At 40.9% G+C, this 20,674-nt stretch overlaps 1 protein-coding gene across 1 annotated transcript; it reads left to right on the top strand.

The window, feature by feature from the left end:
* Window positions 1–901: 901 nt before the first annotated feature.
* On the top strand, window positions 902–20,069 carry LOC308640327 (ankyrin repeat domain-containing protein 26-like; the record flags this gene model as incomplete). The annotated part of the gene is made up of 9 exons (XM_081312283.1): window positions 902–1,004; window positions 1,654–1,682; window positions 1,767–1,848; window positions 3,596–3,669; window positions 11,156–11,249; window positions 11,934–12,135; window positions 13,821–14,001; window positions 18,226–18,772; window positions 20,026–20,069. Exons 1-9 carry the CDS (start codon window positions 950–952, stop codon window positions 20,067–20,069), a joined length of 1,308 nt encoding a protein of 435 aa, XP_081168409.1. The 5' UTR covers window positions 902–949.
* Between the last annotated feature and the right edge of the window lie 605 nt (window positions 20,070–20,674).

The raw sequence follows: 20,674 nt of genomic DNA, 5'->3' as shown, positions 1-20,674 counted from the left end.
TCAAATAACAAATAAATATGTAAATGAATACACATGTGAGTATTGAGCTATACTGTTTAAGGAAGGTAAAATCCAAGCCAGCAGAGACTGCTGTATACTCACCAGGAAGGGAAAAAAAATCTGTGTCTCAGACAGACAGACAGACAGACACACACACACACAAGAAGACTAATGGCCACCAAGATGTGAGTGGTGGGGATAGCTAGGCCTGGGGTGGCTAGCTCAAAGGCAGAGCCACTCCGGGGCATGGCATGGTGCTACCTATCCAGGCTCATTTCATGGACCATGAATTCCTCCCGAGACAGAGTGGGAGAGATGCTATTGGGTCTCTACCTGCACCACCACTGCCGCCTGACAACTGGGAAAGACCCCCCCCCCAATGCAGCGCAGGGCCCTTCTGTCCACACCAGACCCGACCTGGCCCCAGGACCACCTCAGACAAGGCCAGGAGGCCCCGGTCCATCAGTGCCAAGGACCTGGGTGAGAAGTGAAGGGTCAGGCGAGCTGGGCAGGAGGGGACAAGGAGCGTGGGGAGGGGCTGAGGAGGAAGACATGTGAGGGCCAGGGGGTGAGCAGAGGGACACAGAGGAAGAGAAGGTCACCCAGCAGGCAGGAGACAGAATCTGGGTACCAGCAGGAGCACCCTTCCCACGAGCTTAGGGTGCTCCTAAGTTCCTCAGAACAAAACTCGTTTGTAAACGGAATTTTTAATAGAATTTGTTCTTCAAGCATCCAAAATCTGGGTCATATATGGGTGTTTGTTTGTTTGTGTGTGTGTGTGTGTGTGAGAGAGAGAGATGAATGATTATTGATAAAGTTGTGACCTTCCAATTTCACCTTGGTCCTTTGGATCACCATGTCTCAATCGTTTACACCGAACAAACCTTATTTCTTAGATATGGGGTCTATCTGTTCTCACTCGAGGGGATCACGAAAGTCTAATCCGGTTATGCCAGAGAATATAGGAGAAGAGGATGCACAAGAGGAACCAGCGTCCTACAGGGGTATGAGAAACAAACCATAGGTGTCCTAGTGTCCCTGTCAAAGTATCTCAGCTAACTACTTCACATGTCTTGCTTTGTTGAGAAATGACAGGTTTCTAGTAAGATATGTACTTTGAATGTTTTTTTTTTTTTTGGCGGGGGAGGGCTGGGTTTGTTTGTTTGTTTGTTTCTTTCTTTTTATGTGGTGCTGCAATCAAACCCAGGGCCTCACATGTACAAGGCAAGCGCTCAGTCACTGAGCCACAAACCCAGCCCTTTGGCTGGGATTTTTTTCTGTTTTTACTTGGGCTTTGCCATTGAATCTCTCAGGGTCCCTCTTCGTGGCTGCCATGGGAGATTGCTGAGCTCCCCATCAGTCTGCACCTTGGCATTGGTATAGGTACCCTTTTCTGTCCTATTTATGCCTGTTTGACACATAATCTCAGTTTTGTGAAAGAAACTGCATGTTTCAGGAAACCTATTCACGAAGCTCCTCTATTAGCTTTGAGTCACATAATTGTTGTTTGGCCAGAACCAGCCAGCGTGGAAACTCAGCAGATAGCGTACTGTTGAGCAGAGTGAAACCATGCACCTCAGCTCTATGTGGAAGAAGGTCTGAGTTGTGTGGTCCTCTTCACCTGGATTAACAGTGTGTCCCTTTGTGTTTCAGCATCTTGGGACACCTCTGAATGCACGAAGGTAATTAAAGCTCTACATTGATGCTGAATGGTTCCCTTTGCAGTGAGGAGGTGCACACTCTTTATGTCCTCTCTTCTTTCCAAGCACGCTGAGCCCCCCATCACAGTAAAGGAGCCCGACCCATGTCCAGGACCAGGGAAGGCAGAAGCAGAGACAGTCAGATCAGGTAAGTTGCACTACAACGTTCCAGGAAACTCTGTGTGAAAACAACTGAAATGCTAGCGGCCTTCCCACGTGTAAGGTCGTTGTCCCAAGGAGGTGGGAGGATGTGCCCCAATGTCTGGCAGTCATCTCAGCACATGATCTCTCCTCCGTCTTCCTGGGAACATCCCTCCATTCTGAACTGCTTCCCCTCCATTTCATACTGGGGCTTTCTCATGGATCTCTGATCCTGTTTCCATTCTCCCTGTTTCCAGCCTTTGGGGAGATCTAGCTACTGTGCAAATGTCACCTGAGCCTCTGCTCAGAATGTGAAAGGCCTGCCTTCTCAAACTTCCTAGAAATCTTTCCTAACAGGAGCTGTGCCTCACTGAGTCCTTATGCCTGTCCCTCCTTCTCTGTGCTCTGCATCAGTCCTCACCATCCCTCTATCCTGAGACAATGCAGACCCATTTTACACCTTCCTCTGTGTGGGCCTGCAGCTTTCATGCTCTCACCATCTCCTGCTTCCTGGCTACTCTCCTCTGTCTGCACCTCCTTCCAGAAAAACCACCATCTCTGGTACCTTTTCTCTGCCTGCTCGGGTCCTGGTGCCACTCACTGCCAGACACACAGGTTCCCCATCGCCCTTCCAACCCGAGTCTCATGGGTATAGACTCATCTGCATCAGTTTCTCTCATATTTTAGGATGCACAGCTGAAGTCCCTTGATAGGCACTGCCATGATCCTGTTGTTGTGTTTCTTTGTGTGTGTGTGTGTGTCAGTGTGTGTGCGTGCTGTTTTCATGAACTGATCCACTGTGGTGGTCTTCTCCAAGGACGGCTACAGCCTCAGCACTCCCCTCACCCATGGAGAGAAGAGCAGGCTTTTCAGCACCAGTGCAGAGAGCAGCCTTGAGGTCAGACCAGCTCAGGCAGCATTTTTGATCCTGGGTTTCTTCTTAGAAAGACACACCAAGGCCCAACTTAGAATGCAGCTTCCTCTCCTCTCCCTCCTTTGGTCAGAGGCAGATCTGCTCTGGTGTTGGCCTGCAGGTTATGGGCTTTGTTTGTTTGTGGTACACAGCTTTCTGAATCCATAAGCCCTTCTGAGTGTCCAGTGTGAAATTTGAATAAAACCACTCTTCCACTCACCTTGCTGAGAAGCTCTTGACCCACTTCTTGGGGCTCCACGCCATGGCACAGCTTAGAATGCAGCTTGCTCTAGACCATGGTTTTCCCACACTCAGCCCTTCCTTCATGTGGAAGTTCAGGTTTGTTTCTGAACAAATCACATTGACCTTGAGCAGATGAATTTTGGAGATGTGCTGTGAATTGAACCTGGTGTCCTGTTGTGTGTTGATGATTTGGATCAGGAAAAGTACTCCATGAAGAAGTCATTGTTGGTTGGGTGCAGATGGACAGGCACATCTTATCCACAGCTGCTTGTAAGTCAGAGGCTGAAGAATGGCTGTGTTCAGTCCAGTCAGCAGAGGACCCCGGTTGCCAACTAAAATGGCCAAGGGATAGAACTAAGTGTAGAGTAGTTGACAAGATTTCACAAGTGCCTGGTCCAACCCAAGGTGCAAACACAAGGAAAGGAAAACCGTGGAACATGGAAACCAGGAGTTCCTCACCTGACATTCAACTTACTTGGAAATCATATTTGGGAACATTTAGTTGTATTGGTGTTACAGTTACCGCTTTCTACTTAGATCAACATTCACTTATCTAACTCAGTCCTAAGGACTGTGAGTAAATGTATTCACTTGTCAGCAGAGACCCATTCTGATGTGACCTCAGAGAAAGAGCATGAGAGTTCTGATGACACTCAACATAGCCAGCCACAGGTATGTCAGCATGCAAATCGTTTATTCCTGGTTTCCTCTTGTTTTCCTTGTTGAAGAATAAAGGAGGCCAGGTGAAAATACTTTTGAAGTAGTCTTTAGGGGTTTAGGCATCATAATTTATGGCTTAACATGTAACAACAATTTGAAAATAGCATTAGAAATCATGTCTACTTAGAGCTAAACTTTATTTAGTGATGGAGGCAAATGTTTCTAAATGCCGCTTGTTCTTCCACGTGAGAAAGGTGTTTGAAAGGGAAAACATTGAGGTGAAACACACTGAGGAATAAGTACCCAGACCATGAATGGTGTAAATGTGATGGCCGCTGAATGCATACATGCAGAAGGGTGATCATCAGCAAAGGCTCAACATTCTGTAGCAAATCACTTGTCATTCGCTCCAAGTGGAATGATTTTTATTCTGTGATAGCCTTTCCATTTCGATTCTCATGCATGCAGAAAATCGGCCAATATGTTGACTATTTTGATCAAAACATCTTTACTGTGTGTTAAATGTATTTGGATGCAGCATGGGGGAATGATGGAATTTGGAGATACTGTCTTACCATGTTTTCTCACATTGCCAGCATTTCCAAGGTGAATTTTAGGTAGCATACATCTAGATGTATGTCACTTGGCCTGCACATGTGGGTCCTTAGCAGGGATCTGATCCTAGTGTCAGATCCCCAAATGAACATCTAAGTCACATATTTCCAAATGAAAACTTTGTCAGTGCAGCATTTACAATATGTAATCTCACATAATAACAAGCGTATTCCTTAAAACTCTTTTCATGTAAGACTTGAAAACCTTCTTACATTTGATGGGGAATGTGAAGGAGAACGACTAACAATGACTTTGTTCCTCCTTTTCTTTGGGATATGTATACCTCTGTTAGTGTGATGTCAGGGGATGCCTTTCCTGTGACCTCTGTCCTGCTTTTACCCAATTCATAGCCATTAAAGAGAAGAGTTCAGGTTTATCTGGATCGCAAATGCTATGTTGCCCTGTGGAAAGGATGACTGTTCAGTCTGGATGCATCTGCATTTTAATTAGACCAAAAATTGGGTAATGCCTAAAAGAGTGGTCACGAAATCTTCATGCAACTCACTGGGGTCATTCATTTTGCAGATATTTTCTGAGGCTCATCCGCAGATGCAGCTTTCTCACTCATCTGGTGAGAAACAACATAGAGCAAAGGAGGAAACAGATGGACATGACCGTGGTAAGAAGGACATAGTCCACACAGTTCTGGGGATGGAATATCGATTTCTAACATGAGCGCTGGTTACTCTAGTCTTGGAGAAATGAACCCAGTAAACAAGTAGAATTGAGAAAGCCAGAAAGATAATCAGTTCATTCTCTCAAGGCCCCAAATCCTGCCCCAGTTATAGTGGGGTGTCCCTCTTAGTTTCTCTAAAGACACGCACAGATCACAGGGGAGTTGGAAGTCATGCAGTGGAGAGGGCAAGGGTGATAAACACTGAGAAGGGCAGAGAGAGAGAGAGAGAGAGAGAGAGAGAGAGAGAGAGAGAGAGAAACACAGTGAGTAAATGAAGGAAAAGAAGCCGTGGAGGCAGAGAAATTTCAGTCATGTGCCAGATGGAAAAGACCAGTGTATTTAAAGTGTGGAAAGAACATGGGAGTTTGCAGTTATGCACGTGCCTCAAGGTGTGAATACGTTTTCTCACCACTCACTCCTGTCTTAGTTGTCATTAAAAAGGAACTCACATGTGGAGAACTGATCATGAAGAAGGATAGGTCTTTTTTTAGTTTGGTTTGGTTTTGAAACTGAAATGTTCTTGAAACCATGTGTGATGTTGTATGTTTACATAAAAGAATATCATAGGGGCTGGAGATGTGGCTCAAGTGGTAGTGCGCTCGCCTGGCATGCGTGCGGCCCGGGTTCGATCCTCAGCACCACATACCAACAAAGATGTTGTGTCCGCCGAGAACTAAAAAATAAATATTAAAAATTCTCTCTCTCTCTTTCTCTCTCTCTCTCTCTGTCTCTCTCTAAAAAAAAAGAATATCATAGTTTCTTGCTGCTTACCTGGGACAACGCACAGAGGGCAGAGATAGCGGGATGGGGAATGGAATGGTGTGCAGATGCCCAAATCCATGGGTTTCTAACCCCTACTTTGGAGAATCTGGACAGGAGAAGGGGGAAGAAACATTGAGAAAGGCAGAGAGAGAGACAGTGAGTAAGTGAAGGAGAAAGGACTCTTCTCACCCCCAGGTTGGGGACCACCATCTGGAGGAAACCTGACTGTTCTTGGAAGGCACATGAGACAGGAAATGAGCAGCAGACTAAGTAGAGACCCAGACTCTCCAAGTCTAATAGATCCTCTGTTGGGGACCCTGTAGGAAATGCACATTCTGACTGAGCTGGTCTGTGCATCTGCGCTCCTTAGGGTGGAGCTGATGCCAGTCACCAGGATCTGTAGGCCATGCTGTAGAGGGGTCAGGAAGGATTTCCCTTTAGCACAGCTAGCTGCAGAGCCACTGGAGCATGAGTGTGATCAAGGGATTGCATACGTCTTCTTTTCTTTCTGATCTTGTCTTTGCAAGGGGGAGGGACTCACGTACAGGATTTATATTTCTTAGGTATCCTCACTAAATTGGGGAATAAGGAGGAATGGGGACAATCCATAGACAGAATATCAGATGGAGAAAATCAAGACCACAGGTTGAGATGTTCTTTTAAAAAGTCCCAGGACAGAGAAATGGGGAATGAATGAAGTTATCTGTGTAATCTTGGAGGGAATGATGGGGAAACTGAGAGCAGGCAATTGAGGTGCTATCAGTATATGTAGCTTCCAAAATATGTTAGACTCTGTTACCCGTCCATCATCTGAACCAGGAGGGGCTGGTAGAGTTGGGACAAATTGCAGACCATGACCATCTCCTCTCAGTTCCTACCAGACACGCTGCTGGCTGTGGGTCCAATGGAGTTATTCTAAGAAGCAAAATGACATTTCAGAATCTTTTGTTGTTTTTAAAGACACACACACTCACCTCTCTCCCCCTGACTCTTTCTCTCTCTTTCTCCTTTCTCTCTTCCTGGTTCCTAAAAATAAAAGCATGGGCCTGGGGATTCTTGAATTTCACTGTTAGTCATCCTTCGAAAAGTAATTCTAATTTTTTATAAAGCCAGGCCTTTCACAAATACACTTAAGAAATGAGCAACTTACAGAGAACAAAACTCACTTGTATGTAGAAATTTTTATACACTTATTCTTCAAACACAAACTCTGAGTCATATATGGTGTGTGAGAGAGTGTGTTTGTCTGTAGGTGTGTTAGCGTGTGTATTGAATGATTGCTGATATATGATATAGCTGTGACCTTCCATTTCACATTGGCCCTTTGGATCACCATGTCTCAGTTGTTTACACTGGTCAAACTTTATTTCTTAGATGTGGGATCTATCTGTTCTCACTCGAGAGGATCACGAAAGTCTAGTCCAGTTACACCAGAGAATACAGGAGAAGAAGATGCACAAGAGGAACCAATGTCCCACAGGGGTAAGAGAAACAAACTATAGGTGTCCTAGCGATTCCTGTCAAAATATGTATCTCAGCTCACTACTTCACATGTCTTGCTTTGTGGAGAAATGAACCTGACCTTCCCCTGGAGTCTGGATACAGCTTTGGCCTTCCTGAACCAAAATGGAAGGATAGGGCTGGGGATGTAGTTCAAGAGGTAGCGCGCTCGCCTGGCATGCGTGCGGCCCAGGTTCGATCCTCAGCACCACATACAAAAAAAGATGTTGTGTCCGCCGAAAACTAAAAAATAAATATTAAAAATTCTCTTTCTCTCTCTCTCTCTCTCTCTCTCTCTCTCTCTCTCTCTCTCTCTCTCTTTAAAAAAATGGAAGGAAAAATGGAGGAAATGTTATAATCCTAGGGATCAAACCCTTCCCACAGGTTTCTAGTGAGATAAGTAATTTGGCTGGTTTTTTTTTCTGTTTTTACTTGGGCCTTGCCATTGAATCTCTCAGGGCCCCTCTTGGCGGCTGCCATGGGAGATCACTGAGCTCCCCATCAATCTGCACCTTGGCATTGGCATAGGTCCCCTTTCTGTTTTATTTATGATCATCGGACACATGACCTTAGTTTTGTGAAACAAAGTGCATGTTCCAGGAAACCTATTCACAAAGCTCCTTTAGTAGCTTTCAGTCATGTGACTGTTGTTGGCCAGAACCAGCCAGCGTGGAAACCCAGCAGGTAGCATGCTGTTGAGCAGAGCAAAGCCATGCACCTCAGCTCTATGTGGAAACTCCAGGAAGGTCTGAGTTGTGTTGTGCTCTTCACATGTGTTGACAGTGTGTCCCTTTGTGTTTCAGCATCTTGGGATGCCTCTGCTAGCACGAAGGTAATTAAAGCTCTACATTGATGCTGAATGGTTCCCTTTGCAGTGGGGAGGTGCACACTCTTAATGTCCTCTCTTCTTTCCAAGCACGCTGAGCGCCCCATCACAGTAAAGGAGCCCGACCCATGTCCAGGACCAGGGAAGGCAGAAGCAGAGACAGTCAGATCAGGTAAGTTGCACTACAACGTTCCAGGAAACTCTGTGTGAAAACAACTGAAATGCTAGCGGCCTTCCCACGTGTAAGGTCGTTGTCCCAAGGAGGTGGGAGGATGTGCCCCAATGTCTGGCAGTCATCTCAGCACATGATCTCTCCTCCGTCTTCCTGGGAACATCCCTCCATTCTGAACTGCTTCCCCTCCATTTCATACTGGGGCTTTCTCATGGATCTCTGATCCTGTTTCCATTCTCCCTGTTTCCAGCCTTTGGGGGAGATCTAGCTACTGTGCAAATGTCACCTGAGCCTCTGCTCAGAATGTGAAAGGCCTGCCTTCTCAAACTTCCTAGAAATCTTTCCTAACAGGAGCTGTGCCTCACTGAGTCCTTATGCCTGTCCCTCCTTCCCTGTGCTCTGCATCAGTCCTCACCATCCCTCTATCCTGAGACAATGCAGACCCATTTCTACACCTTCCTCTGTGTGGGCCTGCAACGTTTCATCTCTCACCGTCTCCTGCTTCCTGGCTACTTGCCTCTGGCTTCTCTCCTCTCTCTGCACCTCTTCCCAGAAAAACCACTGCCTCTGGGACCTTTTCTCTGCCTGCTCGGGTCCTGGTGCCACTCACTGCCAGACACACAGGTTTCCCATCGCCCTTCCAACCCAAGTCTCATGGGTATAGTCCAATCTGCACCAGTTTCTCTCATGTTTCAGGAGGCACAGCTGAAGTCCCTTGATAGGCACTGCCACTGCCATGATCCTGTTGTTGTGTTTCTGTGTGTGTGTGTGTGTGTGTCAGTGTGTGCTGTTTTTATGAACTGATCCACTGTGGTGGTCTTCTCCAAGGACGGCTACAGCCTCAGCACTCCCCTTACCCATGGAGAGAAGAGCAGGCTTTTCAGCACCAGTGCAGAGAGCAGCCTTGTGGTCAGACCAGCTCAGGCAGCATTTTTGATCCTGGTTTTCTCCTTAGCAACACACACCAAGGCCCAACTTAGAATGCAGCTTCCTCTCCTCTCCCTCCCTTGGTCTGAGAAAGATCTGCTCTGGTGTTGGCCTTCAGGTTGTGGGCTGTCTTTGTTTGTGGTACACAGCTTTCTGAATCCATAAGCCCTTCTGAGTGTCCAGTGTGAAATTTGAATGAACCCCTCTTCCACTCACCTTGCTGAGAACCTCTTCATCCACTTCTTGGGCCTCCACGCAATGGCACAGCTTAGAATGCAGCCATCGTTTTCCCACATTCAGCCCTTCTTTCATGTGGAAGTTCAAGTTTGTTTCTGAACAAATCACATTGATCTTGAGCAGATGAATCTTGGAGATGTGCTGTGCATTGAACCTGGTGTCCTGTTGTGTGTTGATGATTTGGATCAGGAACAGTACTCCATGAAGAAGTCATTGTTGGTTGGGTGCAGATGGACAGGCACATCTTATCCACAGCTGCTTGTAAGTCAGAGGCTGAAGAATGGCTGTGTTCAGTCCAGTCAGCAGAGGACCCCGGTTGCCAACTAAAATGGCCAAGGGATAGAACTAAGTGTAGAGTAGTTGACAAGATTGCACAAGTGCCTGGTCCAACCCAAGGTGCAAACACAAGGAAAGGAAAACCGTGGAACATGGAAACCAGGAGTTCCTCACCTGACATTCAACTTACTTGGAAAGCGTATTTGGGAACATTTAGTTGTACTGGTGTTACAGTTACCGCTTTCTACTTAGATCGACATTCACTTATCTAACTCAGTCCTAAGGACTGTGAGTAAATGTATTCACTTGTCAGCAAGGACCCATTCTGATGTGACCTCAGAGGAAGAGCATGAGAGTTCTGGTGACACTCAACATAGCCAGCCACAGGTATGTCAACATGCAACTCCTTTATTCCGGGTTTCCTCTTGTTTTCCTTGTTGAAGAATAAAGGAGGCCAGGTGAAAATACTTTTGAAGTAGTCTTCTTCTAAAAATCCCCTTAAGTGGTTAGAATCTGAAAATAGCACTAGAAATCATGTCAACTTAGAGCTAAACTTTATTTTGTGATGGAGGTAAAAGGTGTCTAAATGCCACTGGTCCTTCCACGTGAGAAAGCGCCTTGAAAAGGAAAAACATTGAGATGAAACATGAGACTGAGGAATAAGGACCTGTACCATGAATGGTGTAAGTGTGATGGCCACTGGATACATTCCTACCGAAGGGTGATGGTTGCCAAACACTAAACAACCTGGTGAAAATCACTTGTCATTTGCTCCACGTTGAACGATTTTTATTCTGTGGTGACCTTTCCATTTAGTTTCTCATGCATGCAGAAAATCGGTCCATATGTTGAGTATTTGATCAAAATGTCTTTAGTGTGTGTTAAAGAAATATATTTGGATGCAGCAACAGGGGAATGATGGAATTTGGAGATGCCATCTCACCATGTTTTCTGACATTGCCAGCGTTCCCAGGGCAATATTAGGTAGCATGCATCTAGATGTATGTCACGTGGCCTGCACGTGTGGGTCCTTGGGCAGGGGTCTGATCCAAGTGTCAGATCCCCAACTGAACACCTAAGTCTCATATTTTAAAATGAAAACTTTGTCAGTCTAGCATTTATAATGTGAAATCCCATGTAATATCAAGAGTATTCCTCAAAAATCCTTTTAAATAAGAGTTGAAAAACCCTCTTACATGTGAAGGGGAATGGGAAGGAGAAAGAGTTACAATGAATTTTGTTCCTCCCCTTCTTTGGGGTGTGTACACCTCTGTTAGTGTGATGTCAGGGGATGCCTTTTCTGTGAACTCTGCCCTGCTTTTAACAAATCCAGAGCCATAGGAAGAATAGAGTTCAGGTTTATCTGGATCACAAATGCTAGGTTGCCCTGTGGAAAGGATGACTGTTCAGTCTGGACTTGTCTACATTTTAGACCAAAAATTGGGTGGTGTCTAAACGAATGGTCACAAAATCTTCATACAACTCATTGGGGTCATTCATTTTGCAGATATTCTCTGAGGCTCATCCGCAGATGCAGGTTTCTCTCTCATCTGGTGAGAAACAACATAGAGCAAAAGAGAAAGCAGACGGACATGATCGTGGTAAGAACAACACACTCTAAACAGTTCTGGGGGTGGAATATCGATTTCTAACATGAGCGCTGCTTACTCTAATACTTGGAGAAATGAACCTAGTAAACAGGTAGACTTGAGAAAGCCAGAAAGATAATGAGTTGTCTCTCTTAAGATCCAGAGTCCAGCCACAGGTTACACTGAGGGTGTCCCTCTTAGTTTCTCTACAAGACACACACAGTCACAGGGGAGTTGGAAATCATGCAGTGCAGAAGGGAAAGGGTGATAAACACTGAGAAGGGCAGAGAGAGAGAGAACACAGCGAGTAAATGAAAAGAAGCCGTGGAGGCAGAGAGATTTCAGACACGTGCCAGATGGAAAAGACCAGGGTAATCAGTGTTTTGAGGCAATATGGGAGTTTCCATTATGAACATTACCTGTGTATGAATGCATTTTGTGTTTTTTGGTCTCGATTGTTTTATCTTATATCATCTCTCTGAATTTATCATTTATAATGGTTTTCATGTGTCTGTCTTCTCCATTAGACTTTAAGCTGAAGAAGGGTCTGGTCTCTTCTGCTTCTTCTGCAGAAACAGCAAAACATGTCACATGTTGTCGGGACACATTGGTATGAATAATGTATGTGAAATATACAGCATTCATATATGAAAATCACTCACATATTGTGCTTCTACTTTCTTTTCTTTGTTACAGATTCTGTTATTTTGTTGAAAACCCAGAAAGATGTTCTGCGATTTCAAAGAAAAATAAAACCTAAAAACCATCACTGCTTACAGTGTTCACTACATTTAAAAAGAAATGCACAACTAGAAAATGAGAATTTTGAGGTGAAAAAGGGGCTATCAGAGTTTCAGCAGGAAAATGCAGAACTGAAACAACAACTCCATGATTTGAGGTATCATATCCTAGATTCAAAGTAGGGGTGGAACCCTTTCCTTTATTCCAGTTGAAATAAGAAGGAAAAATCTTTGTCTGTTGGCATTTTGCAAGGGAGAAAATTTGAATAAAATTCAAATTTCTTACAAACTAGATAACATATTGTTAAATGTGATTACTTCTAAAAATTAAATGCATATTCTTCCCTGTCACAATTTTAATGGCTATATGGAAACCCTTCTGCTAGAACTCTATTTATTTAACTAACAGAATTTGGTGTTATTTGTTTATATTTTTAACTATTTTATTACAATTAATGTTTCAAGAAATAGTATTTAGAAAAAATCATTTTACACTCAAGGTGCCATGGTACATGCCTATAATCCCAGCAGCCTGGGAGGCAGAGGAAGGAGGATCAAAAGTTCAAAGCCAGACTCAGCAACTTAGCAAGGTCATAAGCAAATCAGTGTGACCCTGTCTGAAAATTAAAAAAAGAAAAAGATTAGGGATGTCGCTTCTGTGGGTTCAATTCCTGGTGCCAAAGGTGGGGGTGAGAACAAAAGAAAAGGAGAGAAAAAATTAGATTCTACATTTGTTTACTTTTATAAAAAATTTAATATAGAAAGTAGGGAAATTTTAAAAAGATATTTGATCAGGATTTCTAAATTGCTCAAGAAAGTTTGTATTCCACCAATGAGGTTTTCTACACTGCCCTAAAACATGTTTTTATACATTTGTAGTTTTTCTTCTTATGCCTGGGATCAAATCCAGGGTTTTGTGTGACTAGTGTGATGTGCTAGTGCTGAGCTAGACCCTCAGGTACAGTTTTTACATTAACATTCATTAAAAATAAATGTAGTTAAATTTACTCTCATTTATAAATCACATTTGTTCAGATTTCTATATTGAAAGAACTTTTTTTTATTCTTAAGTGTTCATGATAGTGGAGTACATGTTGACATAAAGTCATTCTTGTTATGGCTAATATTTCATTGTGTATATTTTCTTTATCCATTCATCTGTTGAAGGACATTAATCTTTATAATTGGATTAAATATTAGGTTCTCTCTTGTTCCAAAGGGGATTTTAACTTGTTTGTAAAATACATAATGACCAACAAGGTAAGTTGAAAATGTTGCTATAAAAGAAACAGAAATAAGTGTAAAAACAGGTATTAGATTTCTTATCCCAGTTTTGGGTTACAGTAATACAAAACATATATGTTTAAAGAAGAATTTCTAAATACACTGCTATACTGTAAGTCAATTGTAGATATACCTGACATATTTTATGACATATAAAGATGAAATCATATTATTACCATACTCATAAGTCTTTAAAACTTATTTGACTTGAAATTATCTTTTTAACTGGGGAGGATCTTTGATAGTGCAAAAAAAGATCATTTTGAACTGGTCAGCTTACCAAATTATTTCAAAATTCCTTTTCTGTAGTATCTAAAATGATTACTAGTAACAAAAACTTACCAAATAATAAAATAGTCTTCTATTATGCCTTTCAGTTATGTATGTTTTAGACAAGAATGAAGGAGAAATTAAAAATGTGAAGCTAGAAAAGAAAAGCTTCAGAGAACATAGAATTTTTATTAGGATTTTAAATTAGCATACAAAGAGCCAGAACATAAAAAGACTTTTTTTCATTTCTGGCAAAAATTAATTTAAAGATAACCATATTTAACTCCAGGTATGCCTTGAAGGAAGAGGCAAAGAGAAGAAATGATGAACTTTTACGTGAAAAAAATAAGGACAAGTTAAAAGAAAAAGAAGCAGAATATAACAAAGAAGATAAAGTGAGAAAGCAAGCTGAAATCTCTGTCGATACATTGGGTATGAAATTGAGGACTGTAAGAAATCATTTTGATCAGGTAAATGACCCTTCAGTAGAGTTTCAAATTCTTTATCTCCTCTGTATGATTTATAAAATCCCTTTAACTTAATGTATGTGGCCATGTTTCACTTAATGGTGGCAATGTGGTCTGAGGAATGTGCTGTTGGGCAGATTCACCCACATGTAGTCATCATGTGTGTGTACTTCCACACACTTCAGACATCGCCCACAATGCCAGGAAATACAGACTTCCAGGTCATCCATCGATAAGCAATCTGTGGTCTCCCAAAGCATTTGTATGTGGGGTAGGAACTGCTCTTTGGGTTTAAAACACAGTGTTATCTGACTCTAAAATTAAATGATGGCATCTATGGCAAAATCAGTTACTGCAAATCTTAGCATCTGTTTACTGAAAGAAGAAGTTGACTTTGATCACTGATATAAATGCCAATTTAGGGCTTTTTATGTTAAGATACAGAATAAATAGCTATAAAACTACTTAAATACATTTTTTAAAGTCTTTCACAGTTACATCTCTACCTATATTTAAGAAATGTTTTCACTCTGACATTTATCTGTCATTTGTGCAGTTGAAATGTAAGTCATTTATGCATAAATAAATAAAAGAGTAAACCTACTCTTGAGGTTTTATTTTTTTTTTGAAGGTACCACTCTTTAATTAAGTGTTTAGACTTTCCACTACATGCTGATATGTGGTCAAAACCTTGCTGAAGTGAACTTGCAGATTTTAGCAGAACAAAATGAAACCTACAGACAACTTTCATGATTACAGAATGCCAGAATTTACAATATGGAATTTCAGTAAAACATCTTTGCAAACAAAAAGAGATGGATATGTGCCAAAAGGATACGTTTCCTGAGTTATTTTTCTCTATTGTTTTCAAGTGTGTGTGTGTGTGTGTGTGTGTGTGTGTAACATTTTAAACAGTAATTATCATGGAAAAGTATACAGGGTTTTAAATCCATATATACATAACCATAATGTACATATTTTGGGGATGAGGGTGGCATTTTTTGTCCCACTGAATTCAGTAATGTTCTTAAGTCAACTCTATTTCTCTGCAGCAGTACCATGACGGTTTTGAGAGTAGCCTCATCAAGAGAAAGGCCTTTTAATATTTTCCACAGGAATAGATGATTTCTCTATGATATCAAAACCCTTACTTTTAATAGTAGATGTTTTACTTTTGGGTAGTGACCTCACTCCCTTGGTGTGTTAATGTGTGTTATTGCTCCCACTGTTAAGTAAGGAGGAAAAGTGTGGCCAGTGAGGACCCTGATTTTGTATATCATTTCCTCATTCTTGAGAAGAGAAACACTTTGCTCCAAGTAATTTCTTATTTCAGTGCAAAACACCTTTGGAAACAATGGCATACCATAATATGCTCTTAGAATAAGTTACTGGTAAGTATTTGTTCCTGATCAATAAAGTTAGTTTATTTCCCCTTTCTTATATTGACTTATGTATCAAACCTCACTGAGATGAAACAAATGCTGCTGAGTAGCAATCTCAGGATTTTCTGAGCAGAGCCTTGCACATTTTGCCTTATTTGTCATTTGTATTTTGAAACACAAGCCTTCTTTGGTGTTTATCCATTCACAGGAAAGAAATAACTGGCTTGGTGGATGGGCACTAGGAGCAGAGGCAAAATACTTGGAGAAAAATCTTGCAACTTGCCTATGTCTTTAGCCTCGCCCTCCTTTTCAGAATTGTGATACATTGTTCATTGGTATACATACATGTGGTTAGTGCTATTCCTGGATATGTCATTTATCAGTAGATGGCAATTCTCATACTTTGCTCCAAAATGTTAGAAATATAATAAGGGAGAAATACTTTCAGGAAAAGAACTTGGGGATCTCTTGTGTGTCTGAGTACATGTAGAGCTAAGGCTGGTACTAGGCTGGTCAAATGCTTGAGCTGTCAGACTGAAAACTTATTCTTCTTAAAGTTAAATGTTCTTTTATTTGCCAGTGAAGCCACCCCAACAGGTAGGTACATAATAAAATATTTGCAATTTTTAACTGTTTAAAGTGTAGAGAATAAAATTCTATAAGTTATATCAACATAAAAAACAGTGAATTATTATTTTTTGTTTTAGGTATGCATGACAGTAGAGGTGTTTTGACATATTATACATACATGGCATATAATTTATTCTAACTAGGATCCCATTCCTGTGGTTGAAAATGATGTGGAGTTTGGCTGGTCGTGTATTCATATGTGAACATTGAAAAGTGATGTCAGGTTCACTGTATCATCTTTCTCATCCCCTCCCAGCCTGTTCTTCTCTTTTATCTAATTCAATGAACTTCTGTTCTTCCCTCCTCCACCCCTATCTGTGTTAGCATCCACAGATTAAGGAAAATATTAAGCTTTGGATTTGGGGGACTGGCTTACTTCACTTAGCAGGATAGTCTCCAGTTTCATCCATTTACTGGCAAATGCCATAGTTTTATTATTCTTCATTGCTGACTCCATTGTGTATATATGACACATTTTCTTTATCCATGTGTTAAAGGGCACCTAGGTTGGTTCCATAGCTTACCTTTTGTGAATAGCTGCTGTAAGTATTGATGTGGCCGTGTCACTGTAGTATCCTTTGGGTTTACACCAAGGAGCAGAATAACTGGGTCAAATGATGGTTTCATCCAGATTTTCTGAGGAATCTCTATGCTGCTTTCCTGTGCAGTCCTATCAGCAATGTATGAGTGAAACTCTTTCCCACATCCTCACCAACATTTTTTGTTAACTTGCATTCTTTTTTTATTATTGATTTTTAAAAAATAAATGACAGTGGAATGCATTACAATTCTTATTACACATATACAGCACATTTTTTTTCATATCTCTGGTTGTATGTAAAGTATGTTGGCACCAATTTGTGTCTTCATACATGTACTTTGGATGATGATGATGATGTCCACATTCCACCATCCTTGCTAACACCCTGCCCCCGCCCTTTCCCTTCCACCCCTCTGCCCTATCTAGAACTCATGTATTCCTCCCATGCTCCCCCTCCCTACCCCACTGTGAGTCAGCCTCCTTAGATCAGAAAACATTCAGCATTTGTTTTTTGGGGATTGGCTAACTTCATTTAGCATTATCTTCTCCAGTACCATCCATTTACCTGCAAATGCCATGATTTTATTCTCTTTTATTGCTGAGTAAAATTCATTATGTATATATGCCACATTTTACTTGCACCATTGGCTTTCTGACTGGAGTGAAATTGCAATCTCAGTATAGTTTTAATTTGCACTTCTCTAATTGTTAGATATGTTGAACTTCTTTTCATTTATTTGTTTACTGTGTTCATGTCTTTTTCTTTGAAGTGCCTGCTCAGTTCTTTGGTCCATTTATTGATTGGATTATTTGTTCTGTTTTGTGGTTTTGGGTGTTAAGTTTTTTTGAGTTGTTTGTTTTGGAGATTAATGCTCTATCTGAGGTGTCACTGACAAACACCCCCCCAGTCCTCTGTAGGCTCTCTGTTCACATTCTAATAGGCCTAGGGTCTCTTGCCTAATGTCTAGGTCCTTGATCCACTTTGTGTTTTGTGTGGGGTGAGAAATAGAGGTTAAATTTCTCATACTAAATATGGGTTTTCAGTTTTCCTAGCACTATTTGTTGAAGAACTTATTTTTTCTCCTTTGCATGTTTATGATGTCTTTTCTAGAATGAGATTATATATGTGGTTCTGTCTCTCTGTCTTCTGTTCTGCAAAGTTTTTTTTTTTTTTAACATTGGCAAACTGTTCAGTTACTCTATTCTATCAGTCTGCTGTAATTCAGAATTTTTCAATCCTTACTTTTTTTTTTTTTTTTTTTTTTGGAACTGGAGTGCTGAACCACTGAGATGCATCCCCAGCCATTTATTTTTTAATGAATGAGTCATGGTCTCGCTAAATTGCTGAGGCTGGCTTTGAACCTGTGATCATCCTGGCTCCTCCTGAGCCACTAGGATTATAGGCATGTGCCATTGCACCTGGCAATTCTGACATTCTTTAAATTGAAATTTCCTTTTACTCTCATAGATCCATTTTCTTGGATTAACTTTTTGAACTTTTGGGAATTTATGTTTCTATAAGCTCAGAAGTTTACATCTAATTTTTCTTCAGTGGAGTATCTATTGAAACCCTTTCACCATATAAATATACAGGTTATTCTTTAATTTTAGAGGAAATTATAAAATGTCATTTTATTGAATTGTAGCAAAATGTCTCTCTTTGCTTTTACTTAGATTCCTACTAGAGATGAGTCAGACAACAAGCCATTGCATAAATATCACAAGACAAAGGATGAAATCTCTATGAGGAGCCTGGGAATGGACCCAATAAAATATCAGAACCAGGAAAAGAAGTGCCTTAAGAATACTGAAATTTTAACAGAAAAGGTTGTTGACCTTCCAAAGACAGTCAAACTGAATGACAAAACACTTACAAAAACATTCCAGGATAATGAACAGTTGTATATTTGGAAAGCTGAGAGTACACTGCGAAACTGCACACTGGAGAGTGAAAAACAGAGCACAGAAAGACCAGAAACAAAAGTCAAATCGCATCCTGCCAGACCTAGTGCTGCTCCACACCATCAGGGTGAAAGTCCAACTCAAAAAAGAAATCTAAAACTTGCTTTCCAGAGAGCCAGAGATAAAGACTTTAGTTCACAGGAAGAAAAGAATATTGATGTAATTAACCTAGAAGTTAGTAGTGAGATTCCTTCCCAAAAGGCTCCAAAGTCTGAAATACAAACTAGTGACCTAGAAAACGAGCTGCATAAGACAAGAGGTACTCTCAGAGTCATGACTTTGGCTACACAACAGGTAAACAGACACCTGAAACAAAGACAGTGCCAACTGAAGGGGATGGAACATGGGCATCAAAATGAACAGAGAAAAAGGAATGCACACCTCCAAAAGCAGGAAGCTTCTAGAGAGCAGGTGTCTAAACTACAGAGTGAAACTACATTGCTTAAAGACCTTTGCATGACTATCAGAACAAAGCTAATGATAAAAAGGATGAAATTATTAATATCCAAACCCAATTTCAGGATATTATAAAAAGAATTCAAGCTCAGAATGACAAACATTATCTCATGCTGGAAAATGAATATATGGAATTAACCAGTGAAACTAATCATTTAAAAGAACAATTGGATCAATATGGAAAGGAGAAAGAAGTAGTAAGTATTAAGGGTCTTGGAAGGAATACTTGAACTGATATTTGCTTATGGCTAAATGTTGAATCTTGATGAATATAAAAATTCATATATTATAAATGTGTTTTCTGTTATCAACACAGAAGTACAACCTGAGTTCCAGCAAATATAACTTACACCTCATTCCCAGCACAAATAAATGATCTGTGTTTGAACGGATACATCTTCCAATTCCCTGCTCTAATTCTTACATGCTATGTGTATATTTTAAAGTAACTTAGGTAGTCATATGCCAAATAAACACACAAAAAACTTAGATAAAATGGATTTTAATATTTGAAAAGGAGGAAATTTTCAAACTTGGACATGACAGATTCCTCAATTTAAGAAATTGTGTTTCTTATAAAGATTTGAGAGACTGAGACACAGACTTAGTAGATGTATATGATGGCATTAGTAATACTGTCTCAATAATGCTGAAACAATGTCTAATTTTGGTGCTGTTAATTGAATCCAGAGCTCTGCCCATGCTAAAACACACACTCTACCAATGAGCTACATCCCATCACGGAATAACAATTTTAATGTCTTCATGTTGCCATACTTTAAAACCACAATGAAGCAGATAAATGGAAATGCTCATACCTAGTTTCAACTGAGTTAATTACTTTGACAGTTCATTCCAGATTTTCCAGCTGAACTGAAATGTAGGTGCTGTGTTTTTTAATAGATTTTCTTCACTATATTTTTATATCTTTCTAGTTGGTAAGTTTATTTTTAGTCATGCCAATCAACTTAAATCTGAAAATAACTGTCCTGATATTTTTTCCTTTATTCATGACCTCTCCACCTCTTTAAAAAAGTGTGTTTGTCATTATCATAGGTTGGGACAAATGTGATGAACTGCAGCAAAAACAGTGGATTTAATCTGTAATTTATTGCATATATCCATGATAAAACTTGCTCATAGTTTTCTTCATTTCAAGGCCCAATTGCTTATCTGAAATAGCCTTTCAGTACAAAGATAATCGTAGCCATCTACAGTTCATTAATTTGGCACTGAACCCCCATTTCCAGACTAATGAGGTGGCAGGATTTATGTAGAGCAGGAGTGGTGTGAGGACCAGTGAGATTTCTAGGAGCTGAGGACAGGCACTGAGGTGGAGAGCAGGTTACCCAGGGTCTCTCTTATTCCTCATGGAAGTATATTGGAATTATTTCAGCAAAGGTTTGAAGATGTGAGGATTTGGGGGTTAATTTGAGCCTCTAATAAGAGGGGTACCTCTGTAGAATTCACCACCACCAGTGAGACTTGCATAACCATTTCTGATTGAGAATTCAGTGGGTTGTTGAGCATTGCAACCTTATCGAGGGCAGTACATAGAAAGGGCTTGACCGTTGCTAAAGAATGTGACAGTGATTAGGCAGGAGTATAGAACCTTCTGTTTCTTTCAGGGAATTCAGAAATAAATAGGAGTGTACACACATGTGAAAAATGGGATGAATATGTGTATGTAGTGATTGTTTTCAGA

This window comes from Spermophilus citellus, assembly GCF_964194105.1.
Source record: "Spermophilus citellus genome assembly, contig: SCAFFOLD_267, whole genome shotgun sequence".
NCBI classification, from domain to species: domain Eukaryota; kingdom Metazoa; phylum Chordata; class Mammalia; order Rodentia; family Sciuridae; genus Spermophilus; species Spermophilus citellus.
Note: the sequence above shows the minus strand (reverse complement) of the source record. Positions and strands in the feature narration are given on the sequence as shown.